General features: G+C 46.4%; 1 protein-coding gene across 1 annotated transcript in view; it reads right to left on the bottom strand.

Annotated features, from left to right (window-relative positions):
• USP34 (ubiquitin specific peptidase 34) overlaps positions 1 to 20,908 on the bottom strand; it is a 1,418,841-nt gene that overhangs the window by 419,623 nt on the left and 978,310 nt on the right. Inside the window, 1 exon segment of the mRNA XM_030196176.1 lies at positions 15,785 to 15,879. Coding sequence (XP_030052036.1) covers positions 15,785 to 15,879 — 95 coding nt within the window.

Here is a 20,908-nt window from a genome sequence, read left to right as displayed (position 1 = left end):
AGACATCACCGTGCAGACCCAGACCAAGGTATCGGCCTGCTTGTCCGACATTGCTGCATGGATGTCCAACCGCCACCTGAAACTGAACATGTCCAAGACCGAGCTTATAGTCTTTCCACCAAAGCCCACCTCTCCTCTTCCTCCTCTCTCAATCTCAGTTGATAACACCTTCATCCTCCCCGTCTCATCTGCCCACAACCTTGGAGTCATCTTCGACTCCTCCCTCTCATTCTCTGCGCATATCCAGCAGACAGCCAAGACCTGTCGCTTCTTCCTCTTTAACATCAGCAAAATTCACCCTTTCCTCTCTGAACACACCACCCGAACTCTCATCCACGCCCTCATTACCTCTCGCCTTGACTACTGCAACCTTCTCCTCACTGGCCTCCCACTTAGCCATCTATCCCCACTTCAATCCATTCAGAACTCTGCTGCTCGTCTTATATTCCGCCTGAACCGATACACTCATATTACCCCCCTCCTCAGGTCGCTTCACTGGCTTCCGATCAGATACCGCATTCAGTTCAAGCTTCTCCTTCTCAGCTACAAATGCACTCAGTCTGCAGCCCCTCATTACCTCTCCACCCTCATCTCCCCTTACGTTCCCGCCCGAAACCTCCGCTCACAGGACAAATCCCTCCTCTCAGTACCCTTCTCCACCACCGCCAACTCCAGGCTCCGCCCATTCTGCCTCGCCTCACCCTATGCGTGGAATCAACTTCCTGTGGCCCTACACCAAGCCCCCTCCCTACCCATCTTCAAATCCTTGCTCAAAGCCCACCTCTTCAATGTTGCCTTCGGCACCTAACCTTAGACTGCCCCAATTTGACTGCCACTACTTGATTGTCTGTACATTTGTCCATTAGATTGTAAGCTCTTCGAGCAGGGACTGTCCTTCTATGTTATATTGTACAGCGCTGCGTAACCCTAGTAGCGCTTTAGAAATGTCAAACAGTAGTAGTAGTATGTGGATGGCACCGATATGGAGATCACCACCACCTTTTATAAGAACCTGGCACTATGTGCATCAGCCATCAAGGAATACGTGGATGCTTGCAACTTCATTGCTGAAAGCACTAAAGAACAGAACAGTGTGGATGCTGAAATGCTGAACTGGAAACTGATTGGGAAGGTCATCGATAAGATCTGTTTTTGGGCTGCCCTCTTGATGTTCACCATTGGGACTCTTGCCATCTTTCTCAATGGACATTTCAACACAGTGCCTGAGTACCCCTTCCCTGGGGAAAGCAAGCAGTACTTACCACAATGAGACCCATTCAGTCTTGGGAAGGGTAAGAATCTGACTCCTCGGCAACTCAAGCATCAGCTGCAAATTATGATATTTGTATCTGCTCAAAACACAGCAGCCAGACTGATATTTGGTAAATCGCGATTCGATAGTGCCAAACCCCTCAGAGAAAAACTGCACTGGCTTCCAATCAAAGAATGCATTACCTTCAAAATCTGCACTCTGGTCCACAAAATTATCTACAGCCAAATCCCAGGATACATGACAGACCTCATAGACCTACCACTCTGAAACTTAACCAGATCATCTCGAACGTACCTAAACTTTCACTACCCAAACTGCAAAGGACTTAAATACAAAGCAACCTATGCATCCTATATAAGCACACAACTATGGAGCGCATTGCCAAAAGCCATGAAAACAACCTACGACCACCTAAACTTCAGGAAAGCAATAAAAACCAACCTGTTCAAAAATGCATACCCCACTGACCCAACATAAACACTTACACTCCTCAACACAGCAAAACCAAAGCTTGTAATGGACACTATATATCCTTTCCTCTCCTCTATCCCCATTGTACCAGAAACACATGTACCTTTATTCAATCATGATATCATCATGTATTTGTTTCACTACCGGAATTGGCAAATGCCTTTACAGTACTATGTAAGCCACATTGAGCCTGCAAAAAGGTGGGAAAATGTGGGATACAAATGTAACAAATAAATAAATAAATAATGCCGTTGTATCGCTCCATGATGCGATGCACCTTGAGTATTGTGTTCAATTCTGGTCGCCGCATCTCAAGAAAGATATAGTAGAATTGGAAAAAGTGCAGTGAAGGGCAACTAAAATGATAGCGGGGATGGGACGACTTCCCTATGAAGAAAGACTAAGGAGGCTCGGGTTTTTCAGCTTGGAGAAGAGACAGCTGAGGGGAGACATGATAGAGGTATATAAAATAAGAGTGGAGTGGAACAGGTGGATGTGAAGCGCCTGTTCACGCTTTCAAAAAATACTAGGACTAGGGGGCATGCGATGAAACTACAGTGTAGTAAATTTAAAACAAATCGGAGAAAATGTTTCTTCACCCAACGCATAATTAAACTCTGGAATTCGTTGACGGAGAACGTGGTGAAGGCAGTTAGCTTAGCAGAGTTTAAAAAGGGGTTAGACGGTTTCCTAAAGGACAAGTACATAAACCACTACTAAATGGACTTGGGAAAAATCCACAATTCCAGGAATAACATGTATAGAATGTTTGTACGTTTGGGAAGCTCGCCAGGTGCCCTTGGCCTGGATTGGCTGCTATCGTGGACAGGATGCTGGGCTCGATGGACCCTTGGTCTTTTCCCAGTGTGGCATTACTTATGTACTTATAACAACTCTTCTCCCACCTCATGTAAAACTTCCCTCTTTGGATCTAAGGTCAAGGCTTGTGAATACCTCAGAAGGACTTTATACTAAATGCCAAATATTTGGAAAAATGATAAATTCATTTAAAGAACACAATGCAGAGAAAAGGTTGTGAATCCCTACAATAAACTGTATTTTAGCACAATTTATGCACAAAACATAATTAGATACTAATCTAAACCCTCATAAGAGAGAAATATAACTCCACTGAATAATCAAACAAAAAGGGCATATTTTATTTAAAAAAAAATATTGTAAAGTCCTTCTGTCTAAAGCGTGAAGTGATTTTGCAAAGGTACACTTCACAATACTAAAGCTTTGCCTAAGTCTACACTTTTGCATTAATCAGACACAATGCAAAAAAAAAAAAAAAAAAAAGCAAAACATGTACATCAAAAAAACTTTGCAAGCCAGTTTTTGTAAAAAAAAAAAAAAAAAAAAAAAAGTATATTTTCTAGATCTGGCAGAAAAAAAATTTCCATTTCATGAAGTCACAATCTCATAAAATTAAAGGGCCCACCAGTTCAATTCATAGACCCAGCTCCCCTAGCACACCTTCCCTGGGAGACCTCCATTCCTTGGTGGCCCAGCTGAATTACTGTCCATCCCTAAAGCAGGCATTACATTTTAGAAGCCCCTACCCCACCAGAGCCTTCACCCCAAAGTGGTGTAGGGGACAACAGGACTAGGAGCAATCTCTATTCATTCCTGCCACATCATCAATTGGGGTTTGAATTTTGTGTTCGGTGTCCCTTGGTTTCCGTTTGGGGTGCCTGGATCCGTTTCCCACTCCTGTTCCCTGCTTCGCACTTTCCCGTGGGATTCTGGTGTTATTTCCACACCTGTGGTTAGTTTGCAATTTGTTCACCATACTGAATGTGCCTCAGCTGAGGACTTATGCCAAGTTCTTTCACTGTCTCATTAACCTCTTCCCTTCTTTCCCTGCCTCATCCCTGACACCAGAACAAGTGCTTACAATTTCTTTCTCATTTTGTACTCTACCATCTTCATCTCAAGTTGCCAAAGTTTTTTCATCACTAAAGTCATTGCCACTTCACACTGACTATGACTTAGACCACGTCCTCCATCAACTCCCTCTATGCTATCCCCCAAACTATTCCCTCCTCCGACCACTCGCATCCCACCTATTTGGATATCTCCATTCATTATTCTGTTATACCACAGCTTGTATTCTCTCTGCAATACCTTGTAACCCTATTACTATGTAAGCCGCACTACTACTACTACTACTACTACTACTTAGCATTTCTATAGCGCTGCTAGGGTTACGCAGCGCTGTACAATTTTAGACAAGGGGAAGGACAGTCCCTGCTCAAGAGAGCTTACAATCTAAAGGCCTCTAGCCGAACCACCTTGACTAGCCGCCTTAGGCCGCAACTCTGACAACCGTGAGACCTTGGTATCCCCAAGACCACTCATCAGTTTATCCAAGTCCTCTCAAAACAACATAGAACCTTTGAAAGGAAGAGAACACAACTTTGCTTTAGAAGCTGCATCTGCCACCCAGCCCCTAAGCCAAAGAGCCCTGCGAGCCCTCACCGCCAGAGCCATATTCTTAGCCGAAGCCCTTAGCAAATCATAAAGGGTGTCCGCCAAAAACGAAGACCTGAACCTGCCCTGAGTGGAAAGTGCGGGGTACAAATGTAACAAATAAACAAACACTCCCTGATAAACATCAAAAGTCTGTCCAGCCCCTGCCCACTGATGGCCAACAAAGAAAGAAGGGAGGCCAGAAGGCTAGAGGACAGAAGATGAGCCAGGAGATTATAATTTTAACTGAGGAGAGTGCGCTATGTTAATGTGGGTCACAGGCAGAAAACTTAACTACACCTCTTAAAGTATGAATAACTTCCATATCTTAGTATATCTAACTAATGCTAACATTTAGGGTCATTTAAATTATACATACACAGATAAATACAAATCATCTCTCTATCTATAAGTGAGAGAACCTGTGTGCTAATGAACAGTAGTTTCTACTGATGGTTTGATTTCCAGACAGTAACAAACACATACATATCGCTCTCTTTATAGACAGACAGCTAGATAGATATAGTTAAGATACTTACCTGTAAGCAGGTATTCTCCGAGGACAGCAGGCTGATTATTCTCACAGCTGGGTTGACGTCTGCGTTGGCCTGGGAACCGGCATTTGCAATAGCAAAAAGAAAAAAACTTTGCCAGAGCCTTCTGGCGCGCGTACCACGCATGCACGGACTGACTTTCCACCGTCACGCGAGCGCATACCTCAGTTAAGTCTAGAAGCATAAACAAATAACTCCAAGGGGAGATGGGCGGGAATGTGAAAATAATCAGCCTGCTGTCCTCGGAGAATACCTGCTACAGGTAAGTATCTTCGCTTTGTCCAAGGACAAGAAGCTGTATTATTCTCACAGTTGAGGTATCCCTAGCATCAAGGCTCACTCAAAACAATAAACATTGGTGAATTGGGCCTCGCAACAGCGAGGACATAACACATATTAACCTGAAACTATATACAGCTAGCTTATAGTGCAGACTGGAATAGAATAAAATTGGCCTAGGTGGGTGGAGTTGGATTCTAAACCCCAAACAGATTCTGCAGCACCGACTGCCCAAACCGACTGTCACGTTGGGTATCCTGCTCAAGATAGTAATGTAAAGTGGATGTGTGGACTGAAGACCACGTTGCAGCTTTGCAAATCTCTTCAATGGAGGCTGACTTTAAGTGAGTCCCCGACGCAGCCATGGCTCTGACATTATGAGCCATGACAAGGCCCTGCAGAGCCAGCCCAGCTTGAGAAAAAATGAAAAGTGAAGGATATGCAACCTGCTAGTCAATTGGAGATTGTGCATTTTCTGATGGCGACTCCCCTCCTGTTGGGATCAAAAGTAACAAACAACTGGGAGGACTATCTGAAGGGCTTTGTCCACGCCACGTTCTTTTGCAGTTCAAGGTGTGCAAGCTGCTTTCACCAGGGTGGGTATGAGGATGGGAAAAAATGTTGACCCTACGAGCAGAAGTAACAGCCAGTAAGAAAATGACCTTCCAGGTCAAGTACTTCAGATGGCAGGAATTCAGTGGCTCAAAAGGAGCTTTCATCAGCTGGGTGAGAATGACACTGAGATCCCATGACACAGGCAGAGGTTTGACAGGGGGCTTTCAGAAAAGCAAACCTCTCATGAAGCAAATAACTAAAGGCTGTCCAGAAATACGCTTACTTTCTACACGCTGATGATAAGCACTAATTGCACTAAGGTAAACCCTTACGGAGTTGGTCTTGAGACCAGACTCTGACAAGTGTAGAAGGTATTCAAGAAGGGTCTGAGTAGGACAAGAAATAAGATATAGGGACTTGCTGTCACACCAGACAACAAACCTTCTCCATGTAAAAGAGTGACACCTCTTCATGGAATCTTTCTTGGAAGCAAGAAAGACCCGAGAGACACCCTCTGAAAGACCCAAGGAGGCAAATTCTAAGTTCTCAACATCCAGAGACTGGAGGTTGGGATGTAGAAGGGACCTCTTGTTCTGAGTGATGAGGGTTGGAAAACACTTCAATCTCCACGGTTCTTCGGAGGACAACTCCAGAAGAAGGAGGAACCAAATCTGCCACTGCCAGTAGGGTGCAATCAGGATCAAGGTTCCGTGGTCTTGCTTGAGTTTCAACAAAGTACATAAGTACATAAGTATTGCCATACTGAGAAAGACCAAAGATCCATCAAGTCCAGCATACTGTTTCCAACAGTGGCCAATCCAGGTCACAAATACCTGGCAAGATCCCCAAAAAGTACAAAACATTTTATACTGCTTATCCCAGAAATAGTGGATTTTCCCCAAGTCCATTTAATAATGGTCTATGGGAAGCTGTCCAAACCTTTTTTAAACTCTGCTAAGCTAATCGCCTTTACCATATTCTCTGGTAAAGAATTCCAGAATTTAATTACACGTTGAGTGAAGAAAAACTTTCTCCGATTCGTTTTAAATTTACTACATTGTAGCTTCATCGCATGCCCCCTAGTCCTAGTATTTTTGGAAAGCGTAAACAGATCTACCTGTTCAACTCCACTCATTATTTTATAGACCTCTATCATATCTCCCCTCAGCCGCCTTTTCTACAAGCTGAAGAGCCCTAACCGCTTTAGCCTTTCCTCATAGGGAAGTCATCCCATTCCCTTTATCATTTTTGTTGCCCTTCTCTGCACCTTCTCTAACTCTACTATATCTTTTTTGAGATGCGGCAACCAGAATTGAACACAATATTCGAGGTGCGGTCGCACCATGGAGCGATACAAAGACATCATAACATCATTATTTTTGTTTTACATTTCCTTTCCTAATAATACCTAACTTTCTATTTGCTTTCTTAGCTGCAGCAGTACACTGAGCAGAAGGTTTCAACATATCAACGACGACACCTAGATCCCTTTCTTGGTCTGTGACTCCTAACATGGAACCTTGCATGATGTACCTATATAATTCGAGTTCCTCTTTCCCACATGCATCACTTTGCACTTGATCACATTAAACGTCATCTGCCATTTAGACGCCCAGTCTCCCAGTCTCGTAAGGTCCTCTTGTAATTTTTCACAATCCTCCCGCGATTTAACAACTTTGAATAAATTTGTGTCGTCAGCAAATTTAATTACCTCACTAGTTAACTCCCATCTCTAGGTCATTTATAAATATGTTAAAAAGCAGCGGTCCCAGCACAGACCCCTGGGGAACCCCACTAACTACCCTTCTCCATCGAGAATACTGACCATTTAACCCTACTCTCTGTTTTCTATCTTTTAACCAGTTTTTAATCCACAATAGAACACTACCTCCTATCCCATGACTCTCCAATTTCCTCTGGAGTCTTTCATGAGGTACTTTGTGAAACGCCTTCTGGAAATCCAGATACACAATATAAACCATCTTCTCCCAGTTGGAGAAGATGGCCGACCAAATGGCAGCCTTGTGACCAGCTCCGTGAGCCCGACCGCCTGGATCCCTTCCTGACCGGTCCCGTCGTCGTCTTCCTCCATTCCCTGTATTGGGGGAGGCTCTGGGTGTCGGATCGGCGTTGGATCGGCTCTGGGCGTCGGATCGGCGTCCGACCGTGACCTCTCCATCAGTCTCGGCTGGGCTGGGTCTGCGGAACCTACCCTGTTTCCCCAAAAGTAAGACATCCCCCGAAAATAAGACCTAGTAGAGGTTTTCCTGAATTGGTAGAAATAAGGCCTCCCCTGAAAGTAAGACCTAGCAAATTTTTGTTTGAAAACAGGGCCGCCGAGAGCCGGACAAGGCCGCCCCCGGGCCGCCCACCCACCCTCCGTCGCTCCCGGAACTAACCTTAAATGCCTCCTTTCACCTTCGCAGCAAGCAGCAGCAGTGCAGATCTCTCCTTCCTTCCGTGCCCCGCCCTCGTGGACGTTACGTCAGGCGAGGGCGGGACATGGAAGGAAGGAGTGGCCTGCCCTGCTGCTGCTTGCTGCGAAGGTGAAAGGAGGCGTTTAAGGTTAGTTCTGGGAGCGACGGAGGGCGGGCGGGCCAACCCCGATGTTTCCCTGAAAAATAAGACAGCCCCTGAAAATAAGACCTAGCGCATTTTGGGGGGCAAAAATTAATATAAGACAGTGTCTTATTTTCGGGGAAACACGGTAGTTCCTGCACCTCCCGCTTCACATCGCTCGCCGGAGCAGGCAGAGAGGCGAGAGGCGGGCGGTGCGGGGCGTGAGGTTCAGAGTAGCGGGAGCAGTGCGATCGAAGGGAGGCTGTGCGCCACGGGACCGCGCGTCCACGTGGCAGTCGTTCTTCCTCCGTTCCACTGCATGGTGGTCGGAGCAGCGCAGGTCGGAAGATTGGTAAGTGGCGAGGCAGTGGGTAGCAGCTCATCTGCATGGACGTCGGCGCTTGGGAGTGCTGCTGGCAGTCTCCTTGATTATAGCACTATTCCTACTGGCGTGGGGAGTGGGGAGACCTGGGACAGCTGATCCCTAGGCCCTCGTGTTGATCCTCTCCCTCAGGCAGCACTATTCCTCCTGGCGTGGGGAGTGGGGAGACCTGGGACAGCTGATCCCGAGGTCCTCATGTTGATCCTCTCCTTCAGGCCCATCTTTCATGACCTTGTGATCCCCGCTGGCTCTGGTCCTTGCCTCTGCCCTGCCACCCTGCTGCCCTGTCCATTTGCCACAGGTCCTTTCTTTCAGCTTGCTCCGGTCCTTCAGCTCCGGCCTGTTCCACTCCGCCTATCCCAGCTTGTTCCAGCCCGGCGCCCGCTGCTCTGCTCTCTTCTGCTCCTGCTTGTCCCAATCTGTCTGTTCTAGCCTGTTCCGATCCTGCTGTTCCGCTGTCTTCTGCTCCATCTCGTCCCAGCCCATCTGTTCCAGCTTGTTCCAGACTGTCTGTTCCAGCTTGTTCCGGTCCTGCTGCTCCAACCAACCAACCAACCAACCAACCCAGGCCTCCTTCTCCTCTTTCCCTATTATCACTGAAGAGGAAACCGCCCACCTTCTTTCCTCCTCGAAATGCACCACCTGTTCCTCTGACCCCATCCCCATCAACTTACTTAACACCATCACCCCTACTGACACCCCCTCCATCTGTCATATCCTCAACCTCTCTCTCTCCACTGCAACTGTCCCTGACTCCTTCAAACATGCTGTAGTCACGCCACTCCTCAAAAAACCATCACTAGACTCCACCTGTCCCTCCAACTACCGCCCCATCTCCCTCCTACCCTTCCTCTCCAAGATACTTGAACGCGCCGTTCAGAGCCGCTGCCCTGATTTTCTCTGCTCTCATGCCATCCTCGATCCGCTTCAATCCGGTTTTCGCCCTCTACACTCAACAGAAACGGCACTCACTAAGTCTGTAATGACCTGTTCCTTGCCAAATCCAAAGGTCACTAATCCATCCTCATCCTCCTTGACCTATCCGCCGCTTTTGACACTGTCAATCATAATTTACTTCTTGCCGCACTGTCTTCATTTGGGTTCCAGGGCTCTGTTCTCTCCTGGTTCTCCTCTTATCTCTCCCACCGTACCTTCAGAGTACATTCTCATGGATCTTCCTCCACCCCATCCCGCTCTCTGTCGGAGTTCCTCAGGGATCTGTCCTTGGACCCCTTCTTTTTTCAATCTACACCTCTTCCCTGGGCTCCCTGATCTTATCTCATGATTTCCAATATCATCTCTATGCCGACGACACCCAGCTTTATCTCTCCACATCAGACATCACTGCGGAAACCCAGGCCAAAGTATCGGCCTGCTTATCCGACAATGCTGCCTGGATGTCCAACCGCCACCTGAAACTGAACATGGCCAAGACAGAGCTTATTGTCTTCCCACCCAAACCCACTTCTCCTCTCAATCCACTTTCTATCTCAGTCGATGGCACCCTCATCCTCCCCGTCTCATCTGCCCGCAACCTCGGAGTCATCTTCGACTCCTCCCTCTCCTTCTCTGCGCATATCCAGCAGATAAGCCAAGACTTGTCGCTTCTTTCTCTATAACATCAGCAAAATTCGCCCTTTCCTCTCTGAGCACACCACCTGAATTCTCATCCACTCTCTCATTACCTCTCGCCTTGACTACTGCAACCTACTCTCACTGGCCTCCCATGTAGCCATCTATCCCCACTTCAATCCGTTCAGAACTCTGCTGCACGTCTTATCTTCCGCCTGGACCGATATGCTCATATCACCCCTCTCCTCAAGTCACTTCACTGGCTTCCAATCAGGTACCGCATCCAGTTCAAGCTTCTCCTACTAACCTACAAATGCACTCAATCTGCAGCCCCTCATTACCTCTCTACCCTTACACTCCTACCTGAAACCTCCGCTCACAGGACAAAGCCCTCCTCTCTGCACCCTTCTCCACCACCGCCAATTCCAGGCTCCACCCTTTCTGCCTCGCCTCTCCCTATGCTTGGAATAAACTTCCTGAGCCCATACGCCAAGCCCCCTCCCTGCCCATCTTCAAATCCTTGCTCAAAGCCCACCTCTTCAATGTCGCCTTCGGCACCTAACCATTATACCTCTATTCAGGAAATCTAGACTGCCCCAATTGGATTGTCTGCACATTTTGTCCATTAGATTGTAAGCTCCTTTGAGCAGGGACTGTCCTTCTTTGTTAAACTGTACAGCGCTGCATAACCCTAGTAGCGCTTTAGAAATGTTAAGTAGTAGTAGTAAACCGGCTCACCTTTATCCACATGTTTGTTCACCCCTTCAAAGAAATGTAGTAGATTGGTGAGGCAAGATTTCCCTTCACTAAATCCATGTTGACTTTGTCTCATTAATCCATGCTTTTGAATATGCTCTGTAATTTTGTTCTTAATAATAGTCTCTACCATTTTGCCCAGCACCGACGTCAGACTCACCGGTCTATAATTACTACTAGAGGTATGGGAGGATACGCGTACAGAAGGCCTGTTCCCCAATGTAGGAGAAAGGCATCTGATGCTAGTCTGTCATGGGCCTGAAGCCTGGAACAGAACTGAGGGACCTTGTGATTGATTTGAGTGGCAAAAAAATCCAAAGAGGGGGTGCCCCACACTCGGAAGATCTTGCGGGCAGTGCCCATATTCAGCGACCACTCGTGAGATTGCATTATTCTGCTCAGCATGTCGGCCAGACTGTTGTTTACGCCTGCCAGATAAGTGGCTTGGAGAAACATGCCGTGACGGCGTGCCCAAAGCCACATCTGGATGGCTTCCTGACACAGAGGGCAAGATCCGGTGCCCCCCTTCTTGTTAGTGTAGCACATCGCAACCTGATTGTCTGTTTGATTCAAGATAATTTGGTTGGACAGCTGATCTCTGAAAGCCTTTAGAGTGTTCCAGATCGCTCGTAGCTTCAGGAGGTTGATCTGAAGACCTGTTTCCTGGAAGGACCAGGCTCCCTGAGGGTGAAGCCCATCTACATGAGCTCCCCACCCCAGGAGGGATGCATCTGTCATCAGCGCTTTCTGAGGCTGAGGAATTTGGAATGATCATCCCATGGTCAAATTGGATCTAACTGTCCACCACTGAAGAGAGTTATAAAAGTCTGTGGACAGTCGGATAACATCCTCCAGATTCCCCGCAGCTTGATACCACTGGGAAGCTAGGGTCCACTGAGCGGAGCTCATATGTAGACATGCCACGGGTATTACATGAACTGTGGAGGTCATGTGCCCCAAGAGTCTCAACATCTGCTGAGCTGTGACCTGGTGAGACGCGTGAACTGTGGACACCAGGTTGTCTGCCCGTGTCTCAAGGAGATAAGCTCGAGCTGTCTTCGTGTCCAGTAGTGCTCCAATGAACTCTAATTTCTGAATAGGAGTGAGATGGGACATGGTGTAATTTATTACGAACCCTAGTAGCTCTAGCACCTGAATAGTCATCTGCATGGACTCCAGAGCACCATCCTTCGAGGTGCCCTTCATTAGCCAATCATCGAGATAAGGGAACACATGCACACCCAGCCTGAGTAGCCATGCTACGACTACTGCTAGGCACTTTGTAAACACTCTGGGTGCAGACACCAGGCCAAAGGGCAGCACGCAGTACTGAAAGTGCTGCGTTCCAACCAAAACTAAAGATACATCCTGTGAGCTGGGAATATCGGAATGAGCGTTTAAGCATCTTTTAAGTCCAGAGAGACTTGCCAATCATTTTCCTGAATCACGGGAAGAAGGGTGCCCAGGGAAACCATCCTGAACCTTTCTTGGACCAGGAATTTGTTCAGGGCCCTTAGGTCTAGGACAGGACGCATTCCCCCTGTTTTCTTTTGCACAAGGAAGTACCTGGAATAGAATCCCAGCCCTTCTTCCCCTGGTGGAATGGGTTCGATCGCATGGCCCTGTAGAAGGGCAGAGAGTTCCTCTGCAAGTACCTGATTGTGCTGGAAGCTGTATGAAAGAGCTCCCGGTGGACAATTTAGAGGTCTGGATTCCAGATTGAGTGTGTATCCTAACCGGACTATTTGAAGAACCCACCGGTCAGAAAAAACATTAACCTCCCTCCAAACGGCAAGTCGTCCGGTATGCACACTTTTAATGTGGCTATGCTTTGCTGGAGCCAGTCAAAAGCCTGTCCCTTGCTTCTGCTGGGGAGCAGCAGGGCCCTTAGGCGCACACTGTTGACAAGAACGAGCGCGCTGGGGCTGAGCCTGAATAGGCTGTCGGGATGAGGGAATGTATCTACGCCTAGCATAGGAATAGGGAGAACTTCATGGCCCCCCAAAAACCCTCCTTTTTGAGGAGGCTGTAGCAGAAGACGCCAGCGGGTGACAGAAGCCATAGCATCATTGTGCTTTTTGATCTGGTCGACCAGGTCTTCCATCTTCTCTCCGAAAAGATTATCCCCCTGGCAAGGTACATCCACCATCCTCTGCTGGACCGAATGGTCTATGTCAGACACATGCAGCCATGAGAGTCTGTACATCGCTATACCTTGAGCAGAGATTCTGGATGCCACATCAAAAGTGTCATAAGCACCCCTGGCCAGGAATTTACGACACGCCTTCTGATGCCTGACCACCTGGCAAAAAGGCTCAACCTGCTCCGCAGTGAGGGCATCAACCAAGGTAGACAGCTGCCTCACCGAGTTCCGCAAGTGAAGAGCTGGTAAGTTTGGATAGTCTCTAGTACTCTTGGCTCTCTTGAGTGCGGAGTCCACCACCATGGAGTTGTGGGGTAACTGAGACCTTATAAACCAAGCTTCACCGTGCATCTGATACTGGGAATCAGTCTTCTTAGGGATTACGGGACCAGACAGAGAATGACCAGTTTTGCATAAGGACTTCCCTGAGTACCTTATGCAAAGGTGCCGTTACTGCCTCCTTAGGTGGAGAGGTGTAGTGCAGGACCTTGAGCATCTCAGCCCTGGGCTCATCCTCCACTTCCATAGGGAATGGAATGGCCTCAGCCATTTCCTGTACTAACGATGAACAGGAGAGGCTCTCAGGAAAAGACAGTCTCCTTTCAGGTGGAGGGGAAGGTTCAGATGGAATCCTAAAAGACTCATCGGAGGAAAAGTACCTGGGATCTTCCTCTGACTCCCACAAGCGCTCCTCTTCAATATCGGAAAGCATTTCACTAAGGGAGCTCCGAGACTGAGCCTGCCTCGACACCGAGGACCGACGTCCCGATGTCGAGGAGCCAATGCCCGCATGGATTGTGGTGAAGTTTCCTCCACTGACGTCGACAGGGAGTCGACCTGGGTGGCAGCCGACACCAGAGCTGCAAGCGGCACCAAGGTCGGGGACCTCACCACAGGTGAAGGGCCAGACGCAACTGCAGAAGGCGGCATGGCAGGGGCAAGCACCCCTGACGCCGAAGCAGACTGGCGCAGCAGTCCTTCCAGAAGCTCTGGAAGTAAGGCCCGGATGTGCTTGTCAAGAGCCGCCAGGGGGGGCCGGTGGAACAGTTGGTGGCAGAATTGGTTGAGGCTCAGGAGCAGGAACTGGACTGCTAAGAGACTGACACGTCGGCACCTTCTGTATGGCGGGGGAGCAGTCCGTCCGGTGCCGACACTTCTCGGGTGCCGAATTCTTCAATGCCTCGACGCTCCCGGCACCATGTGTTGAGGGAGAACGGTGACAGTGCTTCTTAGCATTTGCTCGATGCACGTCACCGAGGCTCCTCGGTGCCAATGAGGATGACGTCGAATCCTCACGTCTCCTCAGGGTCTTGTCCGACGATGGACAGACCCAGGGGGCCTGTACAGCAGGAGGCCTCGAGAAAGGTGGAGACCCACTCAATGCCTCACTGCTTCCAGCAGCCTTGCGTACCTCTTCTCTCAACGTTGATGCGTTCCTAGAAGGCTCTGGCAAAGTTTTTTCTTTTTGGTATTGCAAATGCCGGTTCCTGGGGCGACGTGGACATTGACCCAGCTGTGAGAATAATACTGCCTGCTTGTCCTCGGAGAAAGATAGATATAGATATGTATGTATGTTACTATCTGGAAACCAACAGTAGAAACTACTGTTCATTAGCACACAGGCCACACTTCAAAAAAGGCATGGGTAACCTGAACAGAGCAGCAGTTACAACCCCAAAGCAAAGACATAGAAAGGGGTTACCTGCATGGCAGTTACAATCCTGAATACCTTATTGGGCAGACAGGATGGACCATGAGGGTTTTCATCTGCCATCATTTATTGTTACTATGATACTATGTAAATGTTACACTTTTGAAAAGTCAAATAAGAAATAAATTTCTCTTACTGCTGCTCTCATTAAATATTTTAAATGAAACCAGGCATCTCAAGTAATATTTTTGAAATGTTCCTGGGGTAAAAGTCCTTAAACCATTAATAACTAGGTAGACTTGGGGAAGTCATGGTTTATCCATTGGGGTAAGCAGCATGGAATCCATCTACTTTTGGGGACCCTGAAAATATTTGTGACCGGAACCGGCTGGTTGGTAGAAACAAAATACTGGAGCTTACTGACCTGTGGTCAGGGCCGCAGAGAGGGGTAGGGGGGACAAAATTCCCCAGGCCAGGGCCTCCAAGGGGGGCCCGGCACCGGGGTCTCTTCCTTCTTCTGCTCCCAGGCTGCCGGCGCCGCAGTCCCCGGTCTCACCTGCCCACCCTCAGCTCCGTCGACAGCTCCCCTCCATCCACCATCGAGCCCCCTGCATTCAAATTGGCAGTGCTTCACCTCCGTGTGAAAGCGGCAGATTGCATCCCTTCGGGCCTTACCTCACTGTGTCCCGCCCTCGTCTGCTGTAACTTCCTGTTTCCACGAGGGTGGGGTACAGTGAGGGAGGGCCCGAAGGGAGGCGATCTGTCGCTTTCATATGGAGGTGAGGCGCTGCCAATTTGAATGCAGGGGGCCTGGTGGCGGACGGAGGGGGCTGTCGACGGGGCTGGGGGTGGGCGGGTGGAGACTGGGGACTACGGCGCTGGCAGCCTGAGAGCAGGAGAGGGAGGCGACAGTGGTAACGATTGGGGGGGGGGGGGGGGGGGGAGTGGCAGGGGCCCGGCTCAGTCTTTCAGCGGCCCTGCCTGTGGTTTCATTTAATATGAGAATTCTTAGTTCTTTGCATGAATTGTCTCCTTCCTTTCAAAAACACTTCAGAAAAACTAGTAAGTTGAACAGTGATAATTAGAACTGCCTGGATAGGATTTTCTCCCTTACCTTTTCTCAGCCCGCACTTTCTTTCCACAATGAGAACAAGTATACATGTTATCACCTTCTAAAGTATCTTTAATAGTAACTTCATCCAGCGATTCCTGTGTAAGAGCCATTGAGAAAGAGATCAGAAATGATTGGGATCTTTTCAGCTATGTATAATAAAATATGTCTATATGCTAATCAAATAGCCTACTTTGAATAAAAAACATTCATAGGATTTGCACTTAAACATGTTAATAAAATACATAAAAGCTACAATAACTTAATTAAAAATAATCTACAATCTGTCAGTTGAAATGTATATGTTTAAATATCTTTAAGATTCTTGTTCACTAATGAAACAAAAAATTCCTCAACTCACACTGCACAAAACTTCCAGAGTGTGAAATACAGTAATTTGATTTACAGTGTAAAAAGTCCATGATCTCACAGGCCTAGTTTGATTTTAGGTCACACAAAGCTCTTTGTTCTCTCAGACCTCTGGACCTACATTGTCTTTAGTCCAGTGGTGCTGTAGGAGTATTTACCTGAGATCTCACCTTTGCTGGTCTTGGCTATACAGCCATTCTGTTATAACAATATGGATTTTACAGCCTGTGGCCTGTATGCATCAGTAACCATCAGAAACCAGCTTTGTTACAAAGGAAAATTACTGCTGAGCATACCATGATGACTTCATCTAAGGACATACTCTGTCACAAACTAGCCCAGTTATCTCCTGGGAAGACTGAAGGAGAGAGACACACAGGGCTCCAGGAGTATGTGATCAGACAGGAAGGTTTGCATGCCATCAATAACAGTTTCATGGCTACAACAAAGGCTCTCTTCATGACCATGAAGCTGGCTAGACATTATTACACCGTCTGTGATTGGTCCACAGGTATCATCTGACCCATGGATGCCAAAAAGTTGGACTGAAGAAGAGGAAGAGAGGAGAGAGGACCAGAAGATTGGCAGGAGGATAGAGGGCTCAGAAAGAGGAAGAGACTGATTTCCTAAACACCAGTGAACTGCATACCTTGTAGCAAACTCACAAGGTTAGCTCAGCTACAATATATGGCCTTACCTAATGACTGTCATCTGCATCCAGAATACAGATCTCGGACTTATTCCTGGACTGAGAGACTCACTGAGGCTTCAGCTTGAGTCTCAGAGGAAGAATCCGCTTCTTTACCATTGGAAGTCTGCAACAGACGGCAAGGTGAGATAACAGGATATACTACCTATGGTCATGGGGATAATTAGTCCCTGGCTTTTGTCTGAGACAGATGGGTTTTATGTTATGACTTATGGTCTGTGAATTTAGCTGCTAACTGTGAATGTTGCATAAGACGTGTGGTGTAAGTTCTCATAATAATCATTAGGATATCAGTATTGTGATTGGTTGTGTAATCACTCATTTAGTTAGTCCATTAGGATAAATATATATATCATTATCTATATTGTGGTGATAATCTATTTTTATAGCATGGCATTTTGCTTCAGAACTATTTATATATTTCTTTACCTAATAAATAATATATATTCCATCTGTGGCATTGTTCCTTTTTCCAGCACAGCTAGCTAGCCATTGGGCCAAAGAGGTACGCTTCCCCTAGACACGAGTCCAGAATAATTGCTATTTAGTAGTCTGTCAGCTAAGTACCTCAGGATACATACAGTGCCACCTAGTAAATTTGCTTAATAGTACTCAATGGAATGTTGTGAGCCACAGAGTTTTTTTTTTTAGGTCTGTAGTACCACCTAGTGAAATTTGCTTAATTAGTATCACACACCAAGAAACATGATGAATATGTCTTGACTCTGTAGTCCAAAAGACCTCAGTGATAATAGCGGTATGTGAAAATGAAACCTATAATCCCTAGCAAACAAAGAGAAGACAAAAGTGCAAGAAGTAAAAAACCTGCTTCTTAACAGTAACCAAATGATCAAGTCACTACCATACCCAGGCTACACCCAGCACCCCAAGATCAACCTTTGGAACCACAGGCCTGGTGAAATGCCAGATTTGCTACTAAGAAATCCCAAGTGGTCCAAGATGTCATCTGGGAACAGCCTGTAGTCATTTTAGGAATAACTGAAACCTTGCTCAAAGAAACCGGGGGACTACCACCATCTCAAACATGAATAACAGTTTTCAACATCAACCAAGACCAGGGAAATGGTGTGGAAAGGTAGCAGTCCTGGCATGGGACACAAACTATGCAGACCAACCCCCATCTAACTGAATCAGAATCCCTTATAATCCAGCTGCATCTGATATAACAAAAACCCCATAACACATCACATGTGCAAAAACTCCTCAATCTGATCACAGAGGTGCCCCTGAGTTTCCCTAGGCTGGTGATCATAGGAGACTACTATAAGTATTAGAACTGCAGATACCACTGTCAACAGCTGCCTTCTCAGACATGACAACACACAACTGATCAGTTCTCCAACCCATGAAAAGAGTCACATATCAGACTTAGTATTCTGCAAGGGGGTCAATATCCCAGAACACTGTGACAGCAGGGTTGAAATAACACCTCTATCACGGACAGACCACTTTCAAATCAAAATTCTCTGAGAGAACACCTGAAGCTGATGGTGCCTCCCCGCATTTGGAAGGAGAACAAAGACAAAAGCACCCTGACTGCTGACAATTTCCAAGGGACCTTTCACTGTCTCCATGTGGATGAAAAGACAGCTGCAGTGTCAGAGCTGGGTGAAATCTGGAATACGCATTTAGCAAAGGACCTAGAGAAAACTGCACCACTCAAATGCTCACCTTGGTTCTCTCCAGAACTTTGGACCCTTAAGCACAAAGGATAACTAGAGTCATAAAGAGAGGCAACAAGACTTTTTTTCAGGTATATTGGGGAAAGGAGGAAGGCTAGAAAGAGAATAGCGAGACCAAAAGCTGCTGAGAACCAATATGTGGAGAGTGATAAGAAAATGTTGGACATACTAAACACAGTTTTCTGTTTTCACAGAAGAAAATCCTGGTGTAGGACCTCTGTTGGCAGACAAAGACTTCTACTGGAATGAAGTGGATCTTACACCATTTATGGAAGAAAGCATCTATGAACAACTGGAAAAACTGAAAGTGGACAAAGCCATGGGGTTGGAGGAGATACATTCAAAAATGCTGAAAGAGCTCAAAGAGGTTCTGGTGGGCCCTCTTAAAGATTTGTATAATATATTCTTGGAAGCAGGGGAGGTTCCACAGGATTGGAAAAGGGCAGATGTAGTTCCTCTCCACAAAAATGATGACAGAGAAGACATGGGAAACTACAGGCCGGTAAGCCTCACTTCAATGGAATGAAAAATTATGGAGGCGCTGCTGGAAGGAAAGAATAGCATATTCCTAGAATCCAATGGCTTACAAGATCCGAAGCAACATGGTTTTACCAAAGGAAAATTGTGTCAAATGAATCTAATTGATTTCTTTGAATGACTGACCAGAGAACTGGATGGAGAATTTGACAAGGTTCCTCATAGGAGGCTTATGAACAAATTGAACGAGCTGAACTTAGGACCTGCAGGAACAAATTAGAAGGATAAACTCCTAATATATATCATAGGTAATAGTATATCAGATAATCACACACAAAAGCAATTATTCTGGACTAATTTGTTCAGGGGATATGACAGTACCTAATTGGCCCTTAGGCTAACTAGCTGTACCAATGAAAGGAACAATGCCACAGATGGAATATATTATTATTTATTATGACTAGAAAAATAATAGTTATCTATGATACATGCAAAGCAAGATTACAAAAATAGCTTGTACGAAAAATAGATTATCACCAAAATATATATAAATCGGACTATCTAAATGAGTGATCACACACTAATCACAAAACTGATATCCTGCTGATTATGAAAACATACACCACTAACCTGACTTCTGCAAAACACTTACCAGCTAATGATTCACTGACCACCAATCCTGACAACCAATCTATCACGGATAAAACCGTGGACTAACTAAACCCTGACCATAGGTAGTATATCCAGTTATCTGACCTTGTCGTCTGGCAGACTTCCAATGGTAAAAAAGTGGACTTCTACAGTCTGTACTCCAAAATTGGCAGGGAGAGACAGAGATTAAGTATACCAGTGTTAAATCATGAAGAAGTGGACCCTGTGCAGAGTGCCAGATTCAACTCTGGCCACCTTGTTGAGCAGACTGGATGCACCATGCAAGTCTATCTGCTGACATTTACTGTGCTACTGTGTAAAAGAGATGGCATAAATCTCATCTGGATGAGAACAGACTAAACTGTAGGAAACACAATGCAGCAGCCAAAAAACATTTCTCTCAATGCATTAAACAGGCTGCTATAATTCAGTCAAGCATAGTGCAACTCCCTCAAAAAATCAGCATGCCTGTTTGAAACTGAACTAAAATGATTTTGCTGCCAAAACATTTTTAAGGTCTCTACCACTACTTACAGGCTGTCTCACCTGGACCTAGTCACGTATCAATTAATTAGGAGCACACAAACTTTCCCTCTCATCACACAAACATATGGGAATAACAGAGGAAGGCCTTGACAAAATCCTGAGAGGTCTTCGAGCAGCCATTTGGCTCGTTTGATCCCTGGTCATCAAAGATAGTGCAGCAAGCAATCAGAGGCCTCATTGAAGAGGCCACAAAAATCATGGACTCCTATTTTTCTAATAGGTAACTACCAACAGCATTATAAAGAACCATGGTGAGCCTCCTGCTAAAAAGCAACCACCTTGACCAGTGCAAGCTTGAAAGTTACTGGACTGTTCTTATGTTCTTATCCCATTTCAAGGAAAACTTATAAAACATTCTGCATTCAGCTCAACAAATAGCTAGAGGGAACATAAGATCATAAGAATAGCCATACTGGGTCAGACCAATGGTCCATCTAGCCCGGTATCCTGTTTCCAACAATGGTCAATCCAGGTCACAAGTATCTGGAAGAAACCAAATTAGTAGCAACATTCCATGCTCCCAAACACAGGGCAAGCAGTGGCTTCCACCCACGTCCATCAAAATAACAGACTATGGACTTTTCATCCAGGCACTTGTCCAAACCTTTTTTAAACACAGATATGCTAACCACTGTTATCACATCTTCTGGCAGCAAGTTCCAGAGCTTAACT

Source organism: Microcaecilia unicolor, chromosome 3 (assembly GCF_901765095.1).
Source record: "Microcaecilia unicolor chromosome 3, aMicUni1.1, whole genome shotgun sequence".
Classification (NCBI taxonomy): Eukaryota; Metazoa; Chordata; class Amphibia; order Gymnophiona; family Siphonopidae; genus Microcaecilia; species Microcaecilia unicolor.
This window is presented reverse-complemented; position numbering and strand designations above follow the sequence as displayed.